This window comes from Oryza sativa, chromosome 5 (assembly GCF_034140825.1).
Source record: "Oryza sativa Japonica Group chromosome 5, ASM3414082v1".
In the NCBI taxonomy this organism is placed as follows: Eukaryota; Viridiplantae; Streptophyta; class Magnoliopsida; order Poales; family Poaceae; genus Oryza; species Oryza sativa.
Window position 1 is genome coordinate 28,878,047 of NC_089039.1, and position 21,850 is coordinate 28,899,896.

General features: G+C 47.6%; 3 protein-coding genes and 1 long non-coding RNA gene across 4 annotated transcripts; 2 read left to right on the plus strand and 2 right to left on the minus strand.

The window, feature by feature from the left end:
- The first annotated feature begins 21 nt into the window (after positions 1–21).
- On the plus strand, positions 22–1,285 carry LOC136356466 (uncharacterized). The gene is made up of 3 exons (XR_010741299.1): positions 22–607; positions 687–966; positions 1,051–1,285. It is a non-coding gene; the product is annotated as an uncharacterized lncRNA (long non-coding RNA).
- Positions 1,286–9,530: 8,245 nt separating this feature from the next.
- Positions 9,531–11,805, plus strand: LOC4339693 (zinc finger CCCH domain-containing protein 39-like). Its single transcript, NM_001420889.1, has 3 exons — positions 9,531–9,661; positions 10,185–10,902; positions 11,035–11,805. Exons 2-3 carry the CDS (start codon positions 10,213–10,215, stop codon positions 11,374–11,376), a joined length of 1,032 nt encoding a protein of 343 aa, NP_001407818.1. The 5' UTR covers positions 9,531–9,661; positions 10,185–10,212; the 3' UTR covers positions 11,377–11,805.
- A 1,113-nt stretch (positions 11,806–12,918) lies between these two features.
- LOC4339694 (probable 2-oxoglutarate-dependent dioxygenase AOP1) lies at positions 12,919–15,888 on the minus strand. Its single transcript, XM_015785335.3, has 4 exons — positions 15,424–15,888; positions 15,163–15,335; positions 13,983–14,137; positions 12,919–13,445 (listed from the first exon to the last, which is right to left on the minus strand). The coding sequence occupies exons 1-4, from the start codon at positions 15,819–15,821 to the stop codon at positions 13,203–13,205; spliced, it is 969 nt and encodes a 322-aa protein (XP_015640821.1). The 5' UTR covers positions 15,822–15,888; the 3' UTR covers positions 12,919–13,202.
- Positions 15,889–17,623: 1,735 nt separating this feature from the next.
- Positions 17,624–18,539, minus strand: LOC4339695 (uncharacterized). Its single transcript, XM_015782553.3, has one exon. The coding sequence runs from the start codon at positions 18,414–18,416 to the stop codon at positions 17,886–17,888; it is 531 nt and encodes a 176-aa protein (XP_015638039.1). The 5' UTR covers positions 18,417–18,539; the 3' UTR covers positions 17,624–17,885.
- Between the last annotated feature and the right edge of the window lie 3,311 nt (positions 18,540–21,850).

A 21,850-nucleotide genomic window follows, 5' to 3' on the forward strand; every position in this document is an offset into this window, starting at 1 on the left:
CAAGGGGAAGGTCGAGGAGTTGGCGCCGGAGCCAAAAAGGGGCAAGGCTGCGACGTCGATGCCGGTGAGCAAATCGGGGAAGGTCGTGAGGGCGCCAGCCCAATTTGAGCTAGGCATGCCATTGGTGGAGGACAATGTGTTAGCTGTGATGGGTATTGCTTGCCGAGAGCTACATAAGCAATACATGGAGCTAAGCAATGCCAAGCGGAAAATGAGGGAGTCATCCATAGTTGGACATCACGACCACCAGCCGTTCCTATCGTCGCCTGCCTATATAACTATAGGCTTTGATGACCTCTTCGACCTTTTCAGGATCCGGAAGTTGGACACTGGTCTTCTAAAATGCTACTCCTTGTAAGTGCATACCTTCTATACTTGTGATATGACTGGACTATATCTCCTAATTAAATTAGTTCTAATACGTAAATATTTTAAGGTTGTGTTGGATCGAGAGTCGTCGCTATGGTAATCAGGTTGGGTTCCTTGATCCATCCATGGTGAATGAGGTTAATTTACGACAGAGCTTCACTGAGGTGGTTGACTATGTCAACCGGTGTTTATGGGCCCATCAAGACAAGGAGTACATCATGTGCGCACACAACCAAGAGTAAGAGGACAATACCCTTCGTGTATATTGTTTTTGAAGTTAAGGTTCTTAGTACTAACGCTACATAACCACTGCGCAGGCGACATTGGATTCTCCTAGTCATCGTACCTAAGTGGAGTAGGGTTACCTACCTTAACTCCAATAAGTCCAAAGATTATGATTTCAGTGAAATCACCAAGGCCTTAAATATGGCTTGAGGCCCATATGTGGAAAAGGGTGGTAGGCACAAGGAGGGCAAGAATGAACTTTATCATGACACCAAGTTTGCATGCGCACAACAGATCGGAGACCAATGTGGTTTCCACGTGTGCCACAACATGTCAACACTTCTAAGAGAGGTGAAAGATTTCGACCCTGAGGTTGTTGCTAATGGCGAATAAGCTCATTTCAATATCTACATTGCTATTCAAAACGTGCTAATTAACCTCTTATTTATTAAACAGAAATGTAGAGCTGGCTTCAAGATCTCACCCATCAACCCCCCCGCTATCAGAGGCGAATTGTGCGCCTTTATTCTTGCAGAAATAATGAACAAGAAAGGACGTTTTCATGCCAAATAGACTCATGAACTTGGCTAGATAATTTATTGTGATGTAAAAAAGATGTTTTTATAATTTCTGGCGATGTAAAAAATTATGTTTTTATAGAGTGCAATGTAATTTACTTTCATATGTGCAATATTTATGGTACTTTACTAAATTGTCATCACATTTGATCAACTACGATTTATGTTGTACTATTCATCTGTTTTCTCCTTTTTTTTTCCTTATTGACAGGTTGTGCAGGTCGATGACATTATGGCTTTAATCCATTTGGTAAGTATATATGCGGTTCTATGAGCAACGATCGAAATTGTGGCTTTCAAGGGGTGTGAATTTGCTGTGCAAAATTGTGGCATTTGAACTGCATATATGTGTTGTTGGGGATCTGTGATGTTATATTGGGGGGGTGATGTATCTGTGATGGATCTGTGACTGGAATATATCTGTGATGTTTCTATTTTTCAGAGGGCATGGCTAGCAAATCCTGAGGCTAGCCAATATTTAGCATTTATTTTTTTTCTGGAATTAACTCATCAGTGACGGGTCGGAACAAAAATCCGTCAAAGGTAACATAACCTGTGACGGACTAGCAAATAAAGGCCCGTCAGAGGTGACCTACCTGTGACGGGCCTTTACTTTTGGGGCCGTCACAGGTAGATCACCTGTGACAGCTTCTAACTACGGAGACCCCAACCTCTGACGGCCTTTATTTAAAGGGCCGTCAGAGATGAGTCACCTGTGACGGGTCCTAACTCGCTCAAGGCTAGCGGAGACCAACACCTCTGACGGCCTTCTAGTAACTTGCCCGTCAGAGGTGGGTGTCACCTGTGACGGCCGGCCACCCGTCAAAGGTGACTGGACTCACCAGTGACCACTGATCACTGACCATGCGCGAAGTCGTCAAAGATGAGGGTTTGGGCCCGTCACAGGTGACCTTGGCCAGTGTAGTGCTGCACCACTTTGTGCTTTCACTAACGGCTGATCAGCTCACCATGCCACGCAACACACTAGCTAATTTGGACTCAGACCACTACGTATACATGACTGAATATAATGAAAACATAAACAACAAGATTAACTCTAACAATCACCCTCTAATCTTGTTGGATTTTATTCTCCACCTCCACAACCGGTTTCACAGCAACGTTGGCTCATCATCCGCGTCCGCGATGACAAGCTGCGTCACTGCCTTGGCCATCTTCCGCGGCTCATCACACTCGTCAGCGAAGTGTCCGAACTTGCCACACCTGCGGCACTCAATCTTCGATTTGTTGAACTTGCCGCGGAACTTCTTCTCACCATTGCCAGAGGCCTCATCACTCTTCTTCTCTTTAGCAACAATGGCCTCCCACTCAGTGCGTGTGAGCCGTTGCTCAGCCCCTGCAATAAGCAGCTGCTCCTCCCCTGCGTTTTCACGACGTCGCCCCTTGGAGGACTCCTCGAACGCCCGCAAACGTCTAATTGTCTCCGTCACCGTCATCTCCGACACATCCCCCCACTGCTCGATGGTGCTTATGAGGGATTGGAACTTGTCGGGAACGGAATGCAAGAGCTTCTCCACGACGGTGGTCTCCTCCACTTTCGTGCCGAGAGAATGAATCTCGTTCACGATCGTGGTAACCTTCAAAGCAAAATCATTAATTTTCTCACTATTACCCATGTACATACCATGAAGCACTCTCTTGAGAGTTTGTACTCGGGCCTTCTTGACACGCTCTTCACCCATGTTCATCTGCTTGAGGGCGTCCCACGCCTCCCTCGCCGTTTCCTTCTCGGATATGGCCATCACCATGGCCTCAGGCACAGCTTGGACAATGGCGGCGAGAGCCATTTGATCCATCTTCTCATCGGCTGCGTTGCCCTCCACGGCAGCCCACACACCTTGTGCACGCATAAAAATTTTCATTTTCACCGCCCAAACGCCGTAGTTGTTCTCCCCGAGCATGGGGTAGCGTAACGTCACCCCCGCCTCCTTCACTTGCTGCACGACGAGCTCATGGCCGCCTAGGCTGCCATCCCCGCCGTTGCCGCTGCTGCTGCCACCGCCACCGCTGCCGCGACGGATCGGTGGCGGCGTGTACACACCATCTCCATTGCCGCTGCTGCTGCCACCGCCACCGCTGCTGCGACGGATCGGTGGCGGCGGTGGCGGCGTGTACACACCATCTCCAGACATGGCACCTGAGCTCTGATACCACTTGTTGGCCCAAAACCGGTAGACGTTGGCCCAACCGGGAGAAAGCCTTTCTACACCCCAAAAGCTAGCTCATGAGGTAAGGGACCCCTCCCCTTTTAAGTTGGTGCCACTCCCCCTAAACTTTCAATGTGGGACTATTCCCAACAGGCAGCGGCTGCGGAGGAGGAGGCGCCGTGGGGGGAGCGGCCCCAAAGTCGAACTTGTGCAGCGCCGCATTCGTCCATGCCGCGAAGCGGGCCCTCCTCTGCATCCGCACGAGCACGACCACCGCGTCCGTGCGTCGCTGGAGGCCCTCATGCTCCTCCTTCTTCGTCGGGGGAGGCGGAGGCCACAGCGGCGTGATCGTAGCCGTCACCGTCGGGGGAGGTATCATGGTGGCCGGCGGCGGAGGAGGCACCGTGGGGGCGGCGTCGTCGAAGTCGAACTTGTGCAGCGCCGCACTCGTCCACGCCGCGAAGCGGGCCCTCCTCAGCCTCTTCACGAGCACCGCGTCCGTGCGTCGCTGCAGGCCCTCCCCCTCCTCCTCCTTCGTCGGGCGAGGCCGGGGCCACAGCAAAGTGGCCGAGGTCGGGGGAGGTGTCGGTGTCGGTGAGGTCGGCGTCGCCGTCGCCGTCGCCGTCGCCGTCCTGCTGCTGCTGGTCGCAGGCGACGGAGGAGGAGGATGAGGCGTAGTAGCGCTCAGCGGCGGAGGGGAAGGAGGAGGCGCCGTGTCGAAGCTCTCCACCACCGATCGCGCCCACGTCGTCATCCTGGTCTTCTCCAGCTGCGCGAGCTCCTCAGTAATCTCCTCCGCGCGCCTCTTCGCGCCCTCCTCGGTATCGTCCGCTGGCATCAGCCAAGGCCACACGAGCTTGTCAATGATGGATGACGCTTGCTTGTCGAAGGCCGACCACAACGATCGGAGCGCCGCTTTGGTCGCCATGGATAGGGGATGGGGCGGTGGGAGAGCTCGCACTGCAAGAGGAGGAGGAAGAGGACGAGGAAGAGGAGGGATTGGGAGCAAGGCGGAGATGGAGCGGAAGGAAGAAGAAGGTGGTGTGTTATATAGCTGGCACTTGCAGGCGCATTCGAATGGGAGGGAAGGAGCTGACACGGGTTGGATTGGAGAGACCTTCGAAGAAGAACAAGGCCCAACGAGGAGCAGCCGGCCAGGGCCTTCCTTGCTGCTCATGCTCGATCGATGGAATAAGTTCACTTTAGGTCCCTTAATTTATCGGCAAATCCGAAATTCGTCCATGAACCGCAATATTAGATATAACGGGTTCCTCAATTTGTAAAATTGGATCACCCGAGGTCTTAGGTAGTATTATATCCGGTTTTAGCTGACGTAACAAGCTGAGTCAGTGTGAGATCCACGTGTCAGGGCAATTCAGTCTAAATAAAAAAAATAGCATTTGGCGAACCCTACACATTAGTGACCCATCCTCTCCTCCCTCTCTCCGTTTCTCTCTACTATTTTATCACCGACGTAGGTGGGACAATGGTTTTGAGGGCAACAGCGGCACACGGCCGCACGACCACCTAGGAGGGGAGGGGTGTGGCTGGGAAGAAGCCGGTGAGAAGATCCGCGGTGAGGATGAGGAAGGGAGGGGAGAGAAGTGAGAGGTGGAAGAAAGTGTTTCAATTAACATGTGGGGCCCGTGTGGATCCCACGCAGACTCAGCTTGCCATGTCAATTAAAACCAGACATAGGGCCTGTTCACTTTGATGCCATTTTCAACCTTACCAAATTTTGGTAAAATTATCAAAAAAGTGACTACATTTAGTTTGCTACCAAATTTTGGTAACTGTATAAGAAATCTTGCCAAAATTTTGACAATGCCAAAATTTGGTAAGGTTTTTTTTTTTGCATCAAAGTGAACATGCCCATAATACTGTCTAGAACCTCGAGTGATTCGGTTTTGTGAATTGGAAGACTCGTTATATTTGGTATTTTGGTTTAGGGATAAATTTCATACTCGTTGATAAAGGCCCTGTTCGAATCCACTAAAAATAGTGGATTAAATTTTGGATCAAAGTGGCACGCTTTTCAAACTGCTAAATGGTGCGTTTCGTGTAAAAACTTTCTATAGGAAAGTTGTTCTAAAATATCAGATTAATCCATTTTTCAAGTTTATAATAATTAAAACTTAATTATTCAAACGTTATTTCTACCTCGTTTAACGCTTAATCTTCATCTTCAGAAGATTCAAACACCATCAAAGTAAGGAACCTAAAGTGAACTTATTTCTGGATCGATCGATCAGGACATGGCCCATGTTGTTTTCTTGTCCTCAACGCAACGACGTCACAGGCACAGTCTGGGTCTCAAGACAAATATGGTGTTCGCCTATGCCGGCGCCGGCGACAAGGAGGGACACTTCGCAACGGCAAATTTTGAGCCTCCCCGAGTCCCCGCGCGTGAAGACGAAGACGGGATAGACCGAGAGCGAAATCCAGTATCCTGCAAGAAATATGGGCCTAAACAATCAAAGTTGCTAGGAATTGGGCCGAACGTACTTGCGGATCAAGAGCTGGGCAATGATAGAGAAGTGATTTTGCCCTGGCCTACTACGATCGATAAAAGCTTTAAATAAAGTCTAGTTTGACTCTGTACGATCATCGTTCGCCTCAATCGTAAAAAAAATTGGGTATAACGACTCTCTCAACGGTTAAACCCGGTAAAAAGACTCACGGAACAGTACTAAGGTTGGTATTTACTCATGTGGTACATTAACCTAGTCTTCATACTATATGGTGTTTACACGAAAGAACAATCACTACTACTACTAATAATAATAATAATAATAATAATAATAATAATAATAATAATAATAATAATAATAATAATAATAATAATAATAATAATAATAATAATAATAATAATAAATAGGACCACTTGTAAATGGGATAATAGTTTTAGACATTTCTGATGGATGAGAGTTTCACTTGTATGAACCGAGTTTACGTGCATGGATTGTGAGGTGTGATTATCTTATGAGCTCTCCATTAATTATAAGGCACTGAGATACTGTTCTATTTATGACAGCCTTAAAGGTCAGATTATGCAGAAATACAACTAAGGCCTTACAGTTGACACCTTTTCTGCCAATATGTGATAATAAATCTTCATGCTAAGCTTCTTTTAAATTTTACTGAACTTGCAGAGTTGCAATGCATCTCAACGTTGGGGAGTTGAGATACCCTGTATCTTTGATAACTGCACTCTGCAGATTGTCCTGTTCATTCATGCTTTTTGGATGCCACGATGGATATGTTACAGTCCATGCTTGACTTGGTTCCTGCTTCCCTGAACAGCGTAGCCTCACAAGGCAGAGCAGACTTCATTTACATTTTCGAGTTTTATATTATTGAGGTTTTACCTGGCATTTTGTCTATTCTGAAGGTACCATCGTCTTAAAATGTTGTAATATAAAATGAGATTTAATCCATACTAGAACAACTAACCTGGATAGAAATTATGTACAGATTCGACAACGAATCTGGATAAAAGTTTATCCAGATTCGTTGTCTAAATTTCATTCTAGGTACCAACATTTTGTAGTGGAGAAAATATATTTAGCTGTGGGCCGTACGAAGGATGCAGGAAATATTTGGCACTACAGGAAATATTTGGCTCTGTTTCAGAGTAGCTGTTGAACACTGATTTTTTTCATTTTTAGATTTATTTTTTAATATTTACAAAAATATTATATCAGCGAAAAGCTGACGTGGCACACGGTGCAGGACGGTCGTTTTGGGGGGCTACGACACGTGGCCCCCTTGCCGCCCTCTGTCTGGGCGGCAAGGAGCCTCCGTGCAAAATTCGCAAGGGCGGCAAGGAGCCCAGATGCAAAAAGAACTAGTCAATTGTTTTTTTAGCATGGAAAAAAATTACATTTAGCCCCAAGGGTCTAAGCTCAAAATGCGCACACGGCACGTCACGACGCCGTGTGCCACGTCAGCTTGCCGCCTAAATGGAGGGCCGCAGGGTCTATTTTTGTAAAGATTTCTGCCGACCAGCCTGCCTAGGGAGATGAGTGAGAGAGAGAGAGGAAGGGAGAGGAGGGGGAAGAGAGAGCCTGATGACGTGGCGTCCTGACATGTGGGACCCACATGGGTCCCATGCTGACTCACCCGCCACGTCGAATAAAACCGGGTGAAAACCACCGAAGGATGTAAAACGAACGGTTTTGTAAGTTAAGAGATGTCATATATCTGGTTTTACGGTTGGGGGACGATTTTGTAATTCGATAACAAGTTGAGGGACCTTCGGTGTACTTTTTCCTATGCCGTATCGCTGTGGCTCTGGTCGTGGCCCACGATTGACATCGACCAGCCCACGTAAGCAGGCCAGGCCCATAACAAAGCCTGTAAGCTCGCTACAATGATGGTTCAGCTCCAACAAGTTTCTCATGGACATATCCGTACATCGTACCGGCACATAATTACCCGTTTCAAGTGCATGATTTGAAATCTTCGGCACGAAATCGATGTCCAAATAACCATGCTTAATTTGAGCAGAGGGACAATAGTACACTACCAATCCAGGGAACTTGAAAAACAAAATAACATTGAAAAGAAATACTAATGCATATCCCCTTGAATTAATTTCAGGTCCAACCTGCACATCAGTGCGCTCGCCATCGCGTGCGTGCATGTCTTCACCCGCACGTACCAACAAACAAGTCCATAACTAATCTGATTGATTTGGATCGCCGAGCACATGTGTGTAAGCTAGCCGACCTGATCCCGGTTGCCGTCGCCGCCAAACGAAAGCAGAGACGACGCACCTAAAAAGCCTCACGAATTCGTTTGGGCGTCGCGGCCACGGGAGATCATATCGCGAGGCAGCAGGAGCCAAAAAAAAAAAAATCCCCAGTATTTTTTTAGCAGCTGGAGGTCGGGGTTGGTGATGTGTGTAGTTCGTTCGTACGTGTGCATGGCATGGCATGGCTTGAGATGGGTGGGGCAAGTTAGTTAAAGCTGTATCAAGGAAGCAACGTTAAAAGGGAAGGTGACGGCTTAATTCTTTTTTCTGTACATGTGTTGGTTAACTATCTTTCCCGAGACGGCGTTGGTTAGCTCGCTTGATCAATCGGAGTCCGAGAGAGGGACGGACCCGTAAAAGCAAAGCAAGCAAGCGAAGCTTTGTAATGATCCCTTGCATCAAGAACCGCACTAGATAGGAGTAGCATATTAGCATACCGTTGTTGTGTGTCGTGTGTCTAACGTGCAAGGGATATATTTTGCTAGTAGCTCAGCTACCTGGATTATTTGTTTGCAGAGTGGACCCTCGACGATTTGTTTGTTATGAAGCATCGAGTTAAGAATATGTTAGGCATGCTGCTTGTTTATTTTTTTTCAAGTTGAGAATTGACCATGGACCTTGTAATAATGATATATTGCATTAACGTACTGAAAATAGTTAGGAATAATGGAAAGCACCAACGATGCTGAGGTGAAATCTTGGGTACAGAACTTCACCCACTAGGATATATCCAAAATATAGAGTGAATCTTACTTTGAGTCATCTTTTATTACTGGTGTTTCATATTAGATCACCTTTTAACCAATAATCGTAACTTTGTGACACTTTGGACCACTCTTACATCCTTTATATTATCCATCTATTGATCTACATCTCATATGTCAAGAAAATAGGTTGGGAATTCATTGACGGGTAAGAGTAAGTATAGCTGAGATTGTTCATATATAAGAAAGTTAGGGTGGTCCAAAATACAACAAAGATAAGATTATCCGATCTAAAACAAAAATATTGGTTAAAGAGTGATTCAGATAGACATACCGATAATAAAAGTGACTGAAAGTAAAATTTACTCATAAATATAATACACAAGCCGATGGGTGTGTTTTCAATAGGATATTAACAAGTACTGTTGGCCTTCATCTCTATTTGAGCGTGTGTTAAGAGGTGTATTCGCTGGTGTGCGCGTACGCGTAGCGGGATGAGAGGGGTGCAAAAACACCCGCGGTCACAGCGCCCAATTCCCAAATCCCAAACACCGTCGTCCGCCACGCCCACGCGCGGCAAGAAACAGTTCGCCGCGCGCGATCCATTTCTCGTACAACACAGTACGTACTTCCATTTCGCGGAGCGTGTGTACTGCGTACCGGCCCCACCGAATCCACCGCACGGAATGGCGGCCTATATATGCGCAGGTGCAGAGCACTTGCATTCTTCAGATTGCCAGAGAGATTCAGAGGCAGAGCCGCGAGCCCCACGACACCCTCCTCCTCCTCTCCCTATCCCCTTCTCCCCCAAATCATCCTTCTCAAAATCAAAGGCTCCGGGTGGTGAGCGCTAATCGAGAGGTGTGCTGCTTGATCCAATCTACACTTGGGGTTAACCGCTTGGTGATTTAGTTGCGCTTGCGCCACTAGTTAGTTAATCAGTGGATAGTTGGGGGTTGGGCGTGCTGTTCTGCTCCACTTGGGATGCGAGTTTGATCGATTTTGCTTTTTTATTTTTTAAGCTTGCTGTTTCTCGTGCTGCATTGGTGAGAAACTAGTTTTTGTTCGTGGATTCAGCGTTTTCTTCGCGATCAGGCGTCCGGTTCCGTTTTTTCTTAGCGTTTTTGTCCCGTTTTTTGGTGTGGAATCAGTCTGGTTCTCGATTTAGAAACTAGTTGATTACTTGTTCTCACTGTTACAGTGGATGAGATCGCGTCTTCGAATGCGATTTTTGATTGCTTCCATGATACGATTTTCCTGTTCTCAGAGCTAGATTCTGTGGAAAGCATCTCTACTTTTTTTTTATTTTGGTTCGCTTCGTGTGGAGAATTTAGTGTGATTTTTGTTGGAATTTTCATTGACATTTTGATCCGTTTACTTGCAGGGATTAGTTGTTCGCGGAGATCGCCGCTATGCAGGAAGCTCTTCTACCTCCGGCTCATCCAGGCCGCTTCTACTCGGACTTTGGCCCGAAGCCGTTCGGCAGCGGAGATCAACGGCTCTCCTCGCCCAACCTGCTGACCAACGGTGGAGATCTCTTCTACGGCTGCTACTCCCCCTTCAGCCCTACCCGCGTGCTCTCGCCGCCGCCGCCGCGGCGCGCCGCCTCGTTCTCCCACTGCTCGTCCTCCTCCGACTCCGTCGTCGACGACGGAGATGGTGCGGGGGCAGCGGCAGCGACCGAGCACCGCCTCCACCTCGCCCACCTCGCGCTCCAGTACCAGGAGATGGCCAACCGCTTCGAGCTCTGCCTCTCCCACCTCGCCGATGCCGCGGACGAGGCGGCCGCGCTCCGTCAGGAGAACGCCGAGCTCCGCGTCGCCAACAACGACCTCGCATGCCGCATCGCCAAGTTCGGCGGAAGGCAGAGCTCCGCCATCGCCCTCGCCGGTGACCTCCGCCGCCTCCGCCTCCCCAAGGAGCAGACCGTGCCAGCTCTTCCTCCTCCGCCGCAGTCTCCGCCGGCCGCACTGATGAATCCCGTCGCCGTCCCCGAGAAGCAGGCTGTTCTTCCGAAGAGCATCTCCATCCGTTCGACCGGATACCAGAAGCTGAACCAGGGCGGCAAGCATCGCGTGTCGAAGCCGGTGAACGTCGGCTCGGTGAGACCAAATCCCCCAATTCCTCCATTGTGTTGTGTCTGGCTCCCACTCTTGCAGCGCACTGACTCCTGTGCTGAATCCAAAATCCCAATCCTAACTAGTACGATGTTCTTGATGCGACAATGCAAGCAGCAGCGCGTGTTCGTGGGCATTGACGGCGCGGAGGGAGGCGAGCACAAAGTTGGTGTGAAGAAGGAGGAGCCGCCCATGGGTGGGCTGGAGTTCGAGGTGTACAACCAGGGCATGTTCAAGACGGAGCTGTGCAACAAGTGGGAGGAGACCGGGGCTTGCCCCTACGGCGACCAGTGCCAGTTCGCCCACGGCGTCGCGGAGCTCCGCCCCGTCATCCGCCACCCTCGCTACAAGACCCAGGTCTGCCGCATGGTGCTCGCCGGCGGCGTCTGCCCCTACGGCCACCGCTGCCACTTCCGCCACTCCATCACCCCCGCCGACCGCTTCTCCTTCGGCCATTGATCATACGTGTCAGTCCATCACCGATCGCCACTCTCTCACTCCCTCCTAATCTCCTCTCTCTTTGATAATGACATGAAAAGAGGGGGAAAAAAAGAAGAGGCCGTAAATAAGGTATACTATTTAGTTGCACAAAGCAAATGAGAACTGAATTATACAATTAGCACACAGGCGAAATGTGAATACTAGAGAGTTATAGCTATTAAGTTGTGGTCAGATATGTGAGTTATTACATTGGGGGTTATTTGTCCTATGGTTCATATTGTTATATAGGTTATTATGATCTTGTTTCCTTGTTTCGTTTTAAGCAAACCGGGTGACAAATTGTTGGACTCATGTAAGTAAGGCTGTTATTTGGATATCTGAATTATGTATGGAACACTTGTACGCTATGAAAGTGCCTGAAGGCTGTTATTTGCAATTTGATTGATGTGTTGGAACACTTGTATGGTGAGGGTTCACTGTTCAGGCATCTTCATTCTTCAGTTGTAATGTTTTATGAGCAGTTGAAGTAATGAATTATACTTTTTGGTGAACTTGAATTGAAGCATTGGTGCCATTTTGTCTATGCTCATTCATGTAATGAATTATATACTTTTGATTTGATGAACTTGAATTGAAGCCTGTCAGTGTATGACTGCATTGCCTGGTGTGTGTGCTGCCTGGTGATTTGTCTGTCGTCTTTAACTAAGGCAGACAAGGACTTAAGATCTTGCTGTCTATGATGGATAGTTAAGTATGCACTTTGTTGTTATTTGCATCCTGCGTCTTATGACATTTGTTCAGATGTCTTCACTCTTCAGTGCTACACTACTGAAGATGATGTGAAGCTTCGGTGCCTGATGCCATTCTGTTTCTACTTTCTACTTTATGCCTGTACCTGTGTATAAATGCATTGCAATGGGAGTATTTTTCGTTGCTTTCTGCGGACAAAGCTTGTGATACTGGCAATGCGTAAACTTCGGAGATTTGGTGCCTTGTGAATTTTCGATGAGTATTGTGATGGGTGGACCCTGGACAGTTGTTCTGCCGGGCGGCGAGGCTTACCGCGCGTTGCTTGCTCCAGGAGAAGAGCGTCAGGCCAAGCCGGATAACTCGCTCCGGCACGGTCATGGTCGCGCCGGTGACCGCCTTCTGGTTCTGGGCAGGCAGGCGCGCTGCCAGGCAGGGTTTACCTTTTTCGTTTTTTAAGTAAAAACTGAAAGTCGGTAAAAACTGACAACTTTCAATCAACGTTGTACGAAAACCAGTTAATACCGATCGGCTTTACAAACCAGTTAACCCTGCTGTCAGGTACTACGACTTTTTAGATAATGAAAATAGATTATATATCTGGCTTTATGTCATAAGACACACAAGTACAAGTTTATTGAAAAAAATGTAAAGATAAAAATATATCAAAATGAGTAATAAAAGGGGACAAAATCCCAACTCCCCTTTATTTCAGGTACTGCGACTTGGGGTTGTTTTTGTCAGCAGCCAGAGCTAGTTGATCGATCTATACTTCTATATATGATGGGCCTCATTGGACATGCCAGCCAGGTGTTGGACGAAATAGACAATGCTGTGGTCATGTTCATCACAAGGCTGCTGCTATGCTGCAAGATGGTTGGGGAAGCAAGGTGTTTGTTTGACCTGACGATGAAGTACAAGTATAGCCGAACAAAGTTCACATACAGCACGCCACGGTAATGAACTCTTCCCGAAGTACAAAACGCAGCACAAAACCGATATCCTATTTGGCCTGTGCAAGATGTCCAGGGTTACTTTGTTTGATAGTGCACCTTATTGGGGATCAACCAGCTGCAGATTCTGATGTTGCCTATAGGCTATAAGCCACAGAAGGCCTTGAGTTTATCCTCGTGGCGAGCTCCTTCTTCAGAAACGCAGAAGCGAATGAAATCGTCGTTGTCATGCGTCTTGAAACGGGGAGGGTGGCACTCGTCGACGAGCTCGTTAGGTACCTGGATCATGAAATTGGGGGAGGAGAAGAGCATGCAGGTGTACCTCGTGGCATGCCCGCTCACCATTATCCGATGAAATGGCGCGTGCAGACGGTCGTTTGTCCATGCCTGAAGATTGCGAAAATTCGAAAATTAAGTGTGCGATTTGCTTCTCTTGAACAATTAAGGACAAGCATCAATTATCAGGTGAGTGTTGAAGTGTGTATATGAATACTCGTACAAACTATCCCTACATTTCTTGTCTATCAAACATGAAATGCCTGAAACTCAAAAAGGTTGCAGCTAGCAGCAGAAGAGTCACATTCTGTAATTTGTTAGGAACGGGCCAATTGACATCTACTACGGTGTTTTACAATGTTTTTTTTTCAGAATGTTTGCTCTAGTCATTTTGCTGAATTTCAGGAATTCAATTAGTCCATAATTAATATTGCTTACACATTCTTCGCCGGGCTAACAATGTGTAAGCAACATTAACTACGGACTAAGAATGTTGCTTACACATTCGATATCCACAACATCGTCTCACTTAGCTACTATCTGTGACCGCCAATCCACCAAATCCTCGATCCAAAATGATGGGGAAACAAACTTTTTTTTTGTACAGCATTATCAGTGTCACATGGTAGAATTTACACTGATGCTTACCCGGAGGGCATTGCCGACGTTGACGATGAGCGACGTCGGCGACGGCTCGACGAGGACCCACTCGCCGTCCCTGGTCTGCATCTCGTTCCCATTCACCTCGTTCTGGCACACGATGCTGAGCCAGTTGGTGTCCTGATGGGGAGAAAATTGCATATGTACCATTGCAAAAGAATGGATTCGCTAGAATACCATCCTTAAAACAGGCTTCGGTAAAATACCACGTTCAACGAAGATGGCTTCGCCCGAATGCCCTACTGGACTAATTTGCCCTTGGGCATCTTCTTCCACCCTTCGGCACCTCTTCCATCTTCCTGTAGCTCACCGGCGGCCATGGCACCCGCCTATTGCAGCAGCAGGTACATATGCTAGTGGAGGGAGCAAGTTCCGTGCCCGCGTCCGTCCGCCCTCGGTCCAAAACCTGCTTGGCACCGGCCGTGCGCTGCGCGCGAGGAGGAGGCGACTCCGGCTCGGGGCAAGGTCGGACTCGGGAAGCGGAGGAGACGAGGCCGTGCGCAGTCGCGTTGTGCATGCACGCCCACCACGTGCTCTCGCCAGCCGCGGGCGCGATGACAACGACCACCGCTGCCATCACCGTCGAGGCATGCTACCAGATCTGGTGCTGGCGGGTGAGGATGAGCGGCAGCTGATGACCACGACGGAAGGGCAGCGCTGCAATTGACGATGGAGGACAATGAGACGGCGGCGAGCGGTAGTAGCTGGTGATGCGGGGACCCAGACTTGGAGCCACTGTGGAAGACAGCGAAAAATTGCCGTGATGGACGACGAGGCGGCGGAGCCGTCGATGGCGTCGTGGTTGACCTGTGGCTGTTTGAGGCTGCTTGTTCTGCTTGTTTGCTTGCTGGTTGAGAAGGACGAATTGGCTCTGCTTGTCCTCAATGAATTGGCTGCTGACCATCGTGGTTTACCGTCGTGGCTGCATCTCCTCTCCAATGCTACAGCTAGTGTTGGCCATGGCACATAGTCGTCGCCGGTGAGCTCCTCCGGCTCATGGAGGAGGAAGAAGTGGAGCCAAGGGTAATATCATCCAGGATGGCATTTCGGCGAAGCCGTCTTCGTTGAACGTGGTATTTTACTGAAACTGTTTTAAGGATAGCATTCTAGTGAAGTCATTCTTTTGCAATGGTACATATGCAATTCCCCCCCTGATGGGCGATGTACCCGGTCACCTTCTCGTCGGAATTGGGCGCCCTGTACTCGGACATCCGGAACAGGTGCCAGAAGGACTCGCCCTGCGCCTCGTGGTGCTCCGCCACGCCGAGCCCTTCCAGGATCATCCGCCGCACCATCCCCTCCAGATCCGCGATGCGCTTCGCCGCGCCATTGACGATCTCGCTGTGTGTGTGTCGTCGCAGAGCAAATCGACCAAATTAAATCAAGATTTGAGGAGAATGGGATGGGGATATATTGGTTTGATTATTACCAGAAGCCGTCGTCGTCGTTGGCGCCGCGGGGCAACACGAGGTCGGCGAAGGCGCGGACGCTCTCGGGCTTGAGGCCGTCAACGATGGCGAGGCTCTCGTAGGAGTCGAGGCCCGGGAGGCCGCCGAGGTAGCCGTGGAAGGGCTTCTCGGGGCCGTGGTAGTTGCGGCGCTTGGCGTCGACGGGGAGCGCGAAGAGCGGCCGGACGGCGGCGTCGAACAGGCCGGCGCGGAGCTCCGGCGTGAGCTGCGGGTAGTGCGCGTCGAACCAGCCGTGGGTGGTGAGCGCGCCCATCACCTCGGCGCGCACCTCCGCCCACCGCCCGGTCCCCGGCGCCGCCGGGTCCACGCCGGAGAAGTCGATCCTGGCCGGTGTGAGCTGCGCCGCCTCGCCGCCCATCGTGTTCACTGTGACACTGTCCCAGCAAGGCAGCTTGAGCTCCCAGCTTTGATGGGGATTGACCGATGAGCTCACTTCCTTCTTTCTTCCACGTTAATGGTCCCCGATAGGCGATAGCAGCCAGTGTTGACTACTTGACGTCGTAGCCTTGTGGGGATTTTTTTTTCATTTTTAAATTTTTATTTTTTAATATTTACAGAAATATTGTACCGGTAAAAATATTTACAGAAGTAGACCCTGGGAGGGCGGCAGGGTGACTTGAGGGACGGACAAGTTGAAAAAAAATAGAAAAATGCATTTTTGGCAGAGCAAAAATTGCATTTACCCCCTTCAGCCTTGTAGAGTGCGGCAAGGGACCTAAATGCAAAATACGCACACCTTGCCTCTCTCCACTTGGGCGGCAGGGGCTATTTGTGTAAATATTTTAGATGGTATAATATTTATGTAAATATTAAAAAATTAAAATGAAAAATGAAAAAAATTCGCCTTGTGGGTAAATTGGACGGGTTGGAATTCAGACTCGGCTTTGTTTCTCAATTATCAGGGCCCATGACAGAAGACAAATGGGCCGTAGCAAATGTAGCCATGTTCTTCTATGACTAGACCAGACCTCCAAAGCTAAGGATTTGTGTCAAAATGCTGCCAAATTCGTTTTTTTTATAGAAAAGTATTTGTTACCTAGCCTTTACATCAAAGCGGATATATGCAGCCATTTAAATTGAGAATTTAGCCCCGCAAATAACTCAATCTGAAATTCGCATCTGTGAAAATTTAAACTTATAACCTTAGGGTATTATTCAGGGCATTGCAACCAAAATGCTGCAAAATTTATGTGCCACCCGTTTAAAACGCTGTGATTTTACACTACTCCCTCCGTCCCAAAATATAAGTATTTTTAGCATAGTGACAAGTCAAACATTTTCAACTTTGACTATTAATAGCAAAAAAAAAAAAGATCAATCGTATAAAATTGATGTTATTAGACTTATCATTAAACAGATTATCATAATATGTAACTCTCTTTATTTAAAACATCTTACTTTTATATGTATTATTGGTCAAAGTAATATCTCGGAGACCGTGTCAGAGTCCACATATGCTTATATTTTGGGAGGGAGGAAGTAAGATTTTAGCAGTAATTCCGTGAGCAATAGTTGGAGGAACGACAAATTAGAGGCTGACCGTATGGTGAAAGCAGATTGCCTCGCCTGACAGGACAAAAGAATCAATCTATGTTGCTCTAGGTAGACCTGACGTTTCGATTAGCATCTTCAGCTAATCTATTGAAAAACGGATGGAGGCAAACCAGCCTAACGAACTGCACCGATCAAATAAACAAAGGCCTGACGAACTGCGTGACGCATGATAGAATAATTGTCTAGCCTCAGTTGAGTCAAGTCTTGATTAAAGCTTCTAGATGAACAAGCGAGCGGCCATATTTTACTTGTAACATTAGAACATGAGGAATCCCACGTGCATGCGTTGACGGTGAAGAAACTTTAGATTAAAAAAAAAAGATCATGAGCCAACAGGTAAGCATTTGCTCCAAAATTTTCCAATAGCATGTTTTGGTCACAGAGAATTTTCGTCTGTAATTTCCACGTCTCATTTTTTTCAAAACACATGATTTTTTGATGTGTTGAAGTTTGACCGCAGAGGCTGCAGCGACGAAACCAGTGATACTGGTAGGGTTTACAATGACAGTGACATTATCTCTCTTTTTTTTCCACTATGGTGATCAACCCTCTGAGATGGCCGAGGATTGGGTTTAAGTAACAAGCACACAAGATGCAAGAAGAACAAGAACAAGGTGCGCGGAGGCACGAACTTTGCTTGATCGATTTCTTGGTTACGAAATTAAACATACTCGCGGCGGCATGGTGATTTGCACCAGGTAGAAATTGAAGTGTACATCATCATCTTGTCCTAACTAATACTTCTTACAAATTACAAGGAAGAAACAGCAGTAGTAATAATCATCAACATGAGCAGCGATCGAGCAAACGAACTTGCAGGAGCTCTCGCGGTTCAGTTTCCATGTCGATGGTGGATACAGACAGCACGCTAATTGACTAGCAGCTGGCCACTGGACGCCGGCGCCGCCGTGTTGTGCTGCTGCGGCAGGTGCGCGGTGGAGTGGTGGAGCATGGTGGTGAGCTCCTTGGAGGCGACGATGGACTTGTATATCTCGACGACGAGCCTCTGCTCGAAGTCGGTGAGCTGGCCTGGCCGCGCCGCCGGGAGCTGCTTCCGGCGCGGCACGCGCCTGGGCCACAGCCCCTCGGGCGCGTTCGGCAGCGACATGCCCGACGCCTTCCTCGACACGGCGAGCATGCCGCCCACGTACGCGTCGCGGATCCGCGCCAGCAGCCGCGCCGGGGACGACAGCCACGCCCTCGCCACGCGCACGCGGACGCGGAGCAGCCGCCGCAGCCGCAGCCCCCACCCCGCACCGCCGCGGCGCGCGCCGCCCAGCTGCTGCGTCGCCCTCGTCTTCCCGCCGCCGTTCGCCGCCTCCAGCCGCTGGTACTTGCGCCTCCCCCAGTGCGACCGTATTCCCCTCGTGAACCGTATCGGGAACGCCTCCACCTCCATCGACGACGACGACGAGGTCGACGACCTCGCGGCCGCGATGCTTTGCGTTGGGTTGGTGAGTGGCAGGAGGAGCAGGAGAAAGCTGAGGCGTCGCGCGTTTGGTTTGGGTTTTTGGGTTTGGTTGGTGAAACGGCGAGGCGGGCTTGGTTTTTATGCAGCGGAGAGGAGTGGGGGCGTGGTTGGTGGGGAGTAGGAGCGCGCAGTAACGAGACGAGCGCGACGAGGTGGGGATTCGTTCGCTCGTGTCGCGTCGCGTCGTGGAGAAGGGCACGTAAGCGAGTTCGCGCTGTGGCGTGGTGGTCGTTGTCTCGCCCACGGCGCCGTCTACTGCATCGCTGCATGGCCCAAGTTAACGGGAAAGGGATGTGGTGTACGTTGAACGTCTAGAAGACTAGAACGCAGTAGCTTGAATTAGTGGTAGTTTGAACGATGGAAAGATTCTCTTGCTTGTTTAATTTCACTTTGTTTGTGACTAATGGTCAGCTGAAACTACTTGGAAAAGTCTTGTGTTATCACATTTGATATTACCTGGATGGTTCGCGCGTGCATTATCAGAACTGGATGACATCTAGAATTGGTGGTCAAAGTATTAGTGACGTTCCGAATTACTAATGCATTATGCACGTGGTCAGACAAATACCAGGAGTCATCATCGCCGAATAATCTGTTCACTGAAAAGTTGAGAGTTGAGTATTCAGGTTTAGGGATCAGGTCAGCAGCTTGTGTTTCAAATGCTCAAATTAAAACTGACGACGCATGCATCACTCACCTTAAAAAATTGTGCACGATTTGCCATAGACTCGAGTACACTGTACACGTTTCACGTTTGTTAATCTCAGCTAGCAGGTGCAAACATGGTGACGGAGGAATGGACTTGAATGGCGCTGACGTGGGTCTAACTGGCTGCGTTGGCCGACGAGAGTACAGAAAATTAAAAGGCTTCCGGGTCATGGCAATCAGACGCAGGTTTTGACGTTTTGGGGCTCCGGTGTTTGGACGGAACCACGGCCATCGCACGGCGTCCGTGATGGAATTTTCGTCAGGTTATATCACCTTTTTGTGGCGTGGCGGTGCCTCCTGTTTAAAGAAGCAAAATGCACTAATTAATACGCGTGCAAGGGTTACATGCGTTTTGCATTGTACGTGCGATCGCGGTTGGACTTGTGGTTCGTTATTGTAAACTTGTCAGGTACATATTTGTACTCGAACCCCCAGGCCAATCGGGCAGCGTAAAACGCCGCCAATTCGCCACTGATTCTGTCGTACCTAATTCGAAGGACTGGTTTAATTAGTTATTAACTTTTTCTTCAAACTTTCAACTTTTTCATCACATCAAAACTTCCTACACACACAAACTTCTAACTTTTCCGTCACATCGTTCCAATTTTAATCAAACTTTTAATTTTAACGTGAACTAAACACATTTATACTGGTGCTCGTGTTCACAGGAGAATCACGTACACTAATAAGTTCACTTTTAGCTCTAACCGTTTAACCGGTTATCCCAAAATAAATTTATCTAAGTAATTATTGTATTGAGATTTATAAAAATGAAAAATAAATATATTAAAAATAAATAAAGAGGAAACTAATTACATTATTTAAGAAACTAAGAGTATTATGATCTATTTCTTGTGAGATGCTGGATAAATAATGAACTTATTTTAGAGTGGAGGACATGTGTACTACTCCCTCCGTCCCAAAATAAGTGAAGTTTTGCACTATTCATCTCCAACATTTGACCGTTTGTCTTATTTAAAAAAATTATGATTACTATTTTTATTGTTATTAGATGATAAAACATGAATAGTACTTTATGTGTGACTATTTTTTAAAAAAAATTCATAAATTTTTCAAATAAGACGGACGATCAAACGTTGGACACGGATTTCTACGGTTGCACTTATTTTTGGGACGGAGATAGTATAATCTTCACGCAAGCCGATAGATGGGCCGTATTCCAAGGGATGTAAGTGGACCAACCCGCGAACCCACATATAAGTAAAATTAGTTGGTATCCTACGGGTTATTAGTAATCACCCGACAAATGGATAGATGCTCCTATAAATAAGTTTACGGGTTGACCCACTTGTATCCCTAAATGTGGCAAGCCAAATCACGACATGAGGACTACGGGTTACCCACTTAGGTTGTGTTCTTATCACAATTTTCCCAACTCATCTCCCTCGTTTTCCACGCGCACGCCTTTCAAACTACTAAATGCTGCGTTTTTTTAAAGTTTCTGTACGAAAGTTATTTAAAAAAAATCATATTAAATCATATTGATTAATTTATTTAAAAAACAGCTAATACTTAATTAATCACGTGCTAATGGACTGTTCCGTTTTCGAGGACCCTTATTTAACACCCAAGTGGATTCGTGCATACCTACATATTCCACATTAATTTAGAGCCCGCTTACAGACCCATAGCTGGACATTGTTGAGCGTTTTATGACCCATAGCTGGCTACCACGGGAGTCTTAAAAGGATGCAGCGTGGTGGACTGAGGAATTAGTTTTGCTGGTTTCTCAAGGAAAAAGTCTAGTAAGACTCCCTTGATCTGATTTTTATCTATCAATCAGCGAAAGTCAATAGTGTAGCTAGCAGATATCTCCAAAATTTTGTCAACTGAGGTAGAGCTAACTTAAGAGCCAACTCATACAACAAGCTAGCTATAAGTTGGCTATAAGCTGCCTTGGTTAAAGCACAGAAGCATTAAATACGTGTAGGAATATACCAGCTGTAGTGAGTTGCATGCGAGCGTTAAAAGCCTTCGTGGGCTGCATGCGAGCGATACGGCGTCGGATGAAGCGCTAGCGCCCGGCGCCAAGTTAAGCGCCTGCTCGTTTCTCTCTCTTCAATTTTGCTAGCTTAATCTAGGATTGGGAAGGTGAGAGAAAATTTGGAGCCAGCTTAATCACGTTATTGTACCTGCTCTAATGGGTGATCGATCGCCCGACCCATCGGGTAGCGATCAGATCTCCTCCCCCCTCCCCCTCTCTCTCCCTCCAACTGGTTTCCTTTTTTGGCACCGCATTACTTTTCTATCTTAGCAAATTTATGCACCTAAAGTTTATAAGGTGTGTTTGGATAATGGGAAATGGAGGGTGGGATTGGAATTGGGAAATGAATGAAGGGTTAGGATTAAATGAAAGATGGAGAATGAATGGTTAGGATTTAAAGATGTATTTTTGTGGGTGGGAAATCATTTCTATTTCCCATTAGCCAAACATTGCCATACACCTCAAGTTTACACATCTAAAGTTTAGAGACCCAAAGTTTATTAGTCAAAAGTTTATATATCCGATTCAAAAATTTTTTTATATATAGTATTTCTATACATCTAAAGTTTATACACCTAAAGTATATAGACCCAAAGTTTATAAGTCAAAAGTTTACATACCCGTTTCAAATTTGAATTTGAATTATATT

Coding starts and splice junctions, on each gene's coding strand:
- LOC4339694 (XM_015785335.3), bottom strand. CDS start 15,821: ATGGGCGGCGAGGCGGCGCAGCTCACACCGGCCAGGATCGACTTCTCC. Junction 15,336..15,423: donor AACGACGACGACGGCTTCTG/GTAATAATCAAA, acceptor ACACACACACAG/CGAGATCGTCAATGGCGCGG. Junction 13,446..13,982: donor ACGTCGGCAATGCCCTCCGG/GTAAGCATCAGT, acceptor CGCAATCTTCAG/GCATGGACAAACGACCGTCT.
- LOC4339693 (NM_001420889.1), top strand. CDS start 10,213: ATGCAGGAAGCTCTTCTACCTCCGGCTCATCCAGGCCGCTTCTACTCG. Junction 10,903..11,034: donor AGCCGGTGAACGTCGGCTCG/GTGAGACCAAAT, acceptor CAATGCAAGCAG/CAGCGCGTGTTCGTGGGCAT.
- LOC4339695 (XM_015782553.3), bottom strand. CDS start 18,416: ATGGAGGTGGAGGCGTTCCCGATACGGTTCACGAGGGGAATACGGTCG.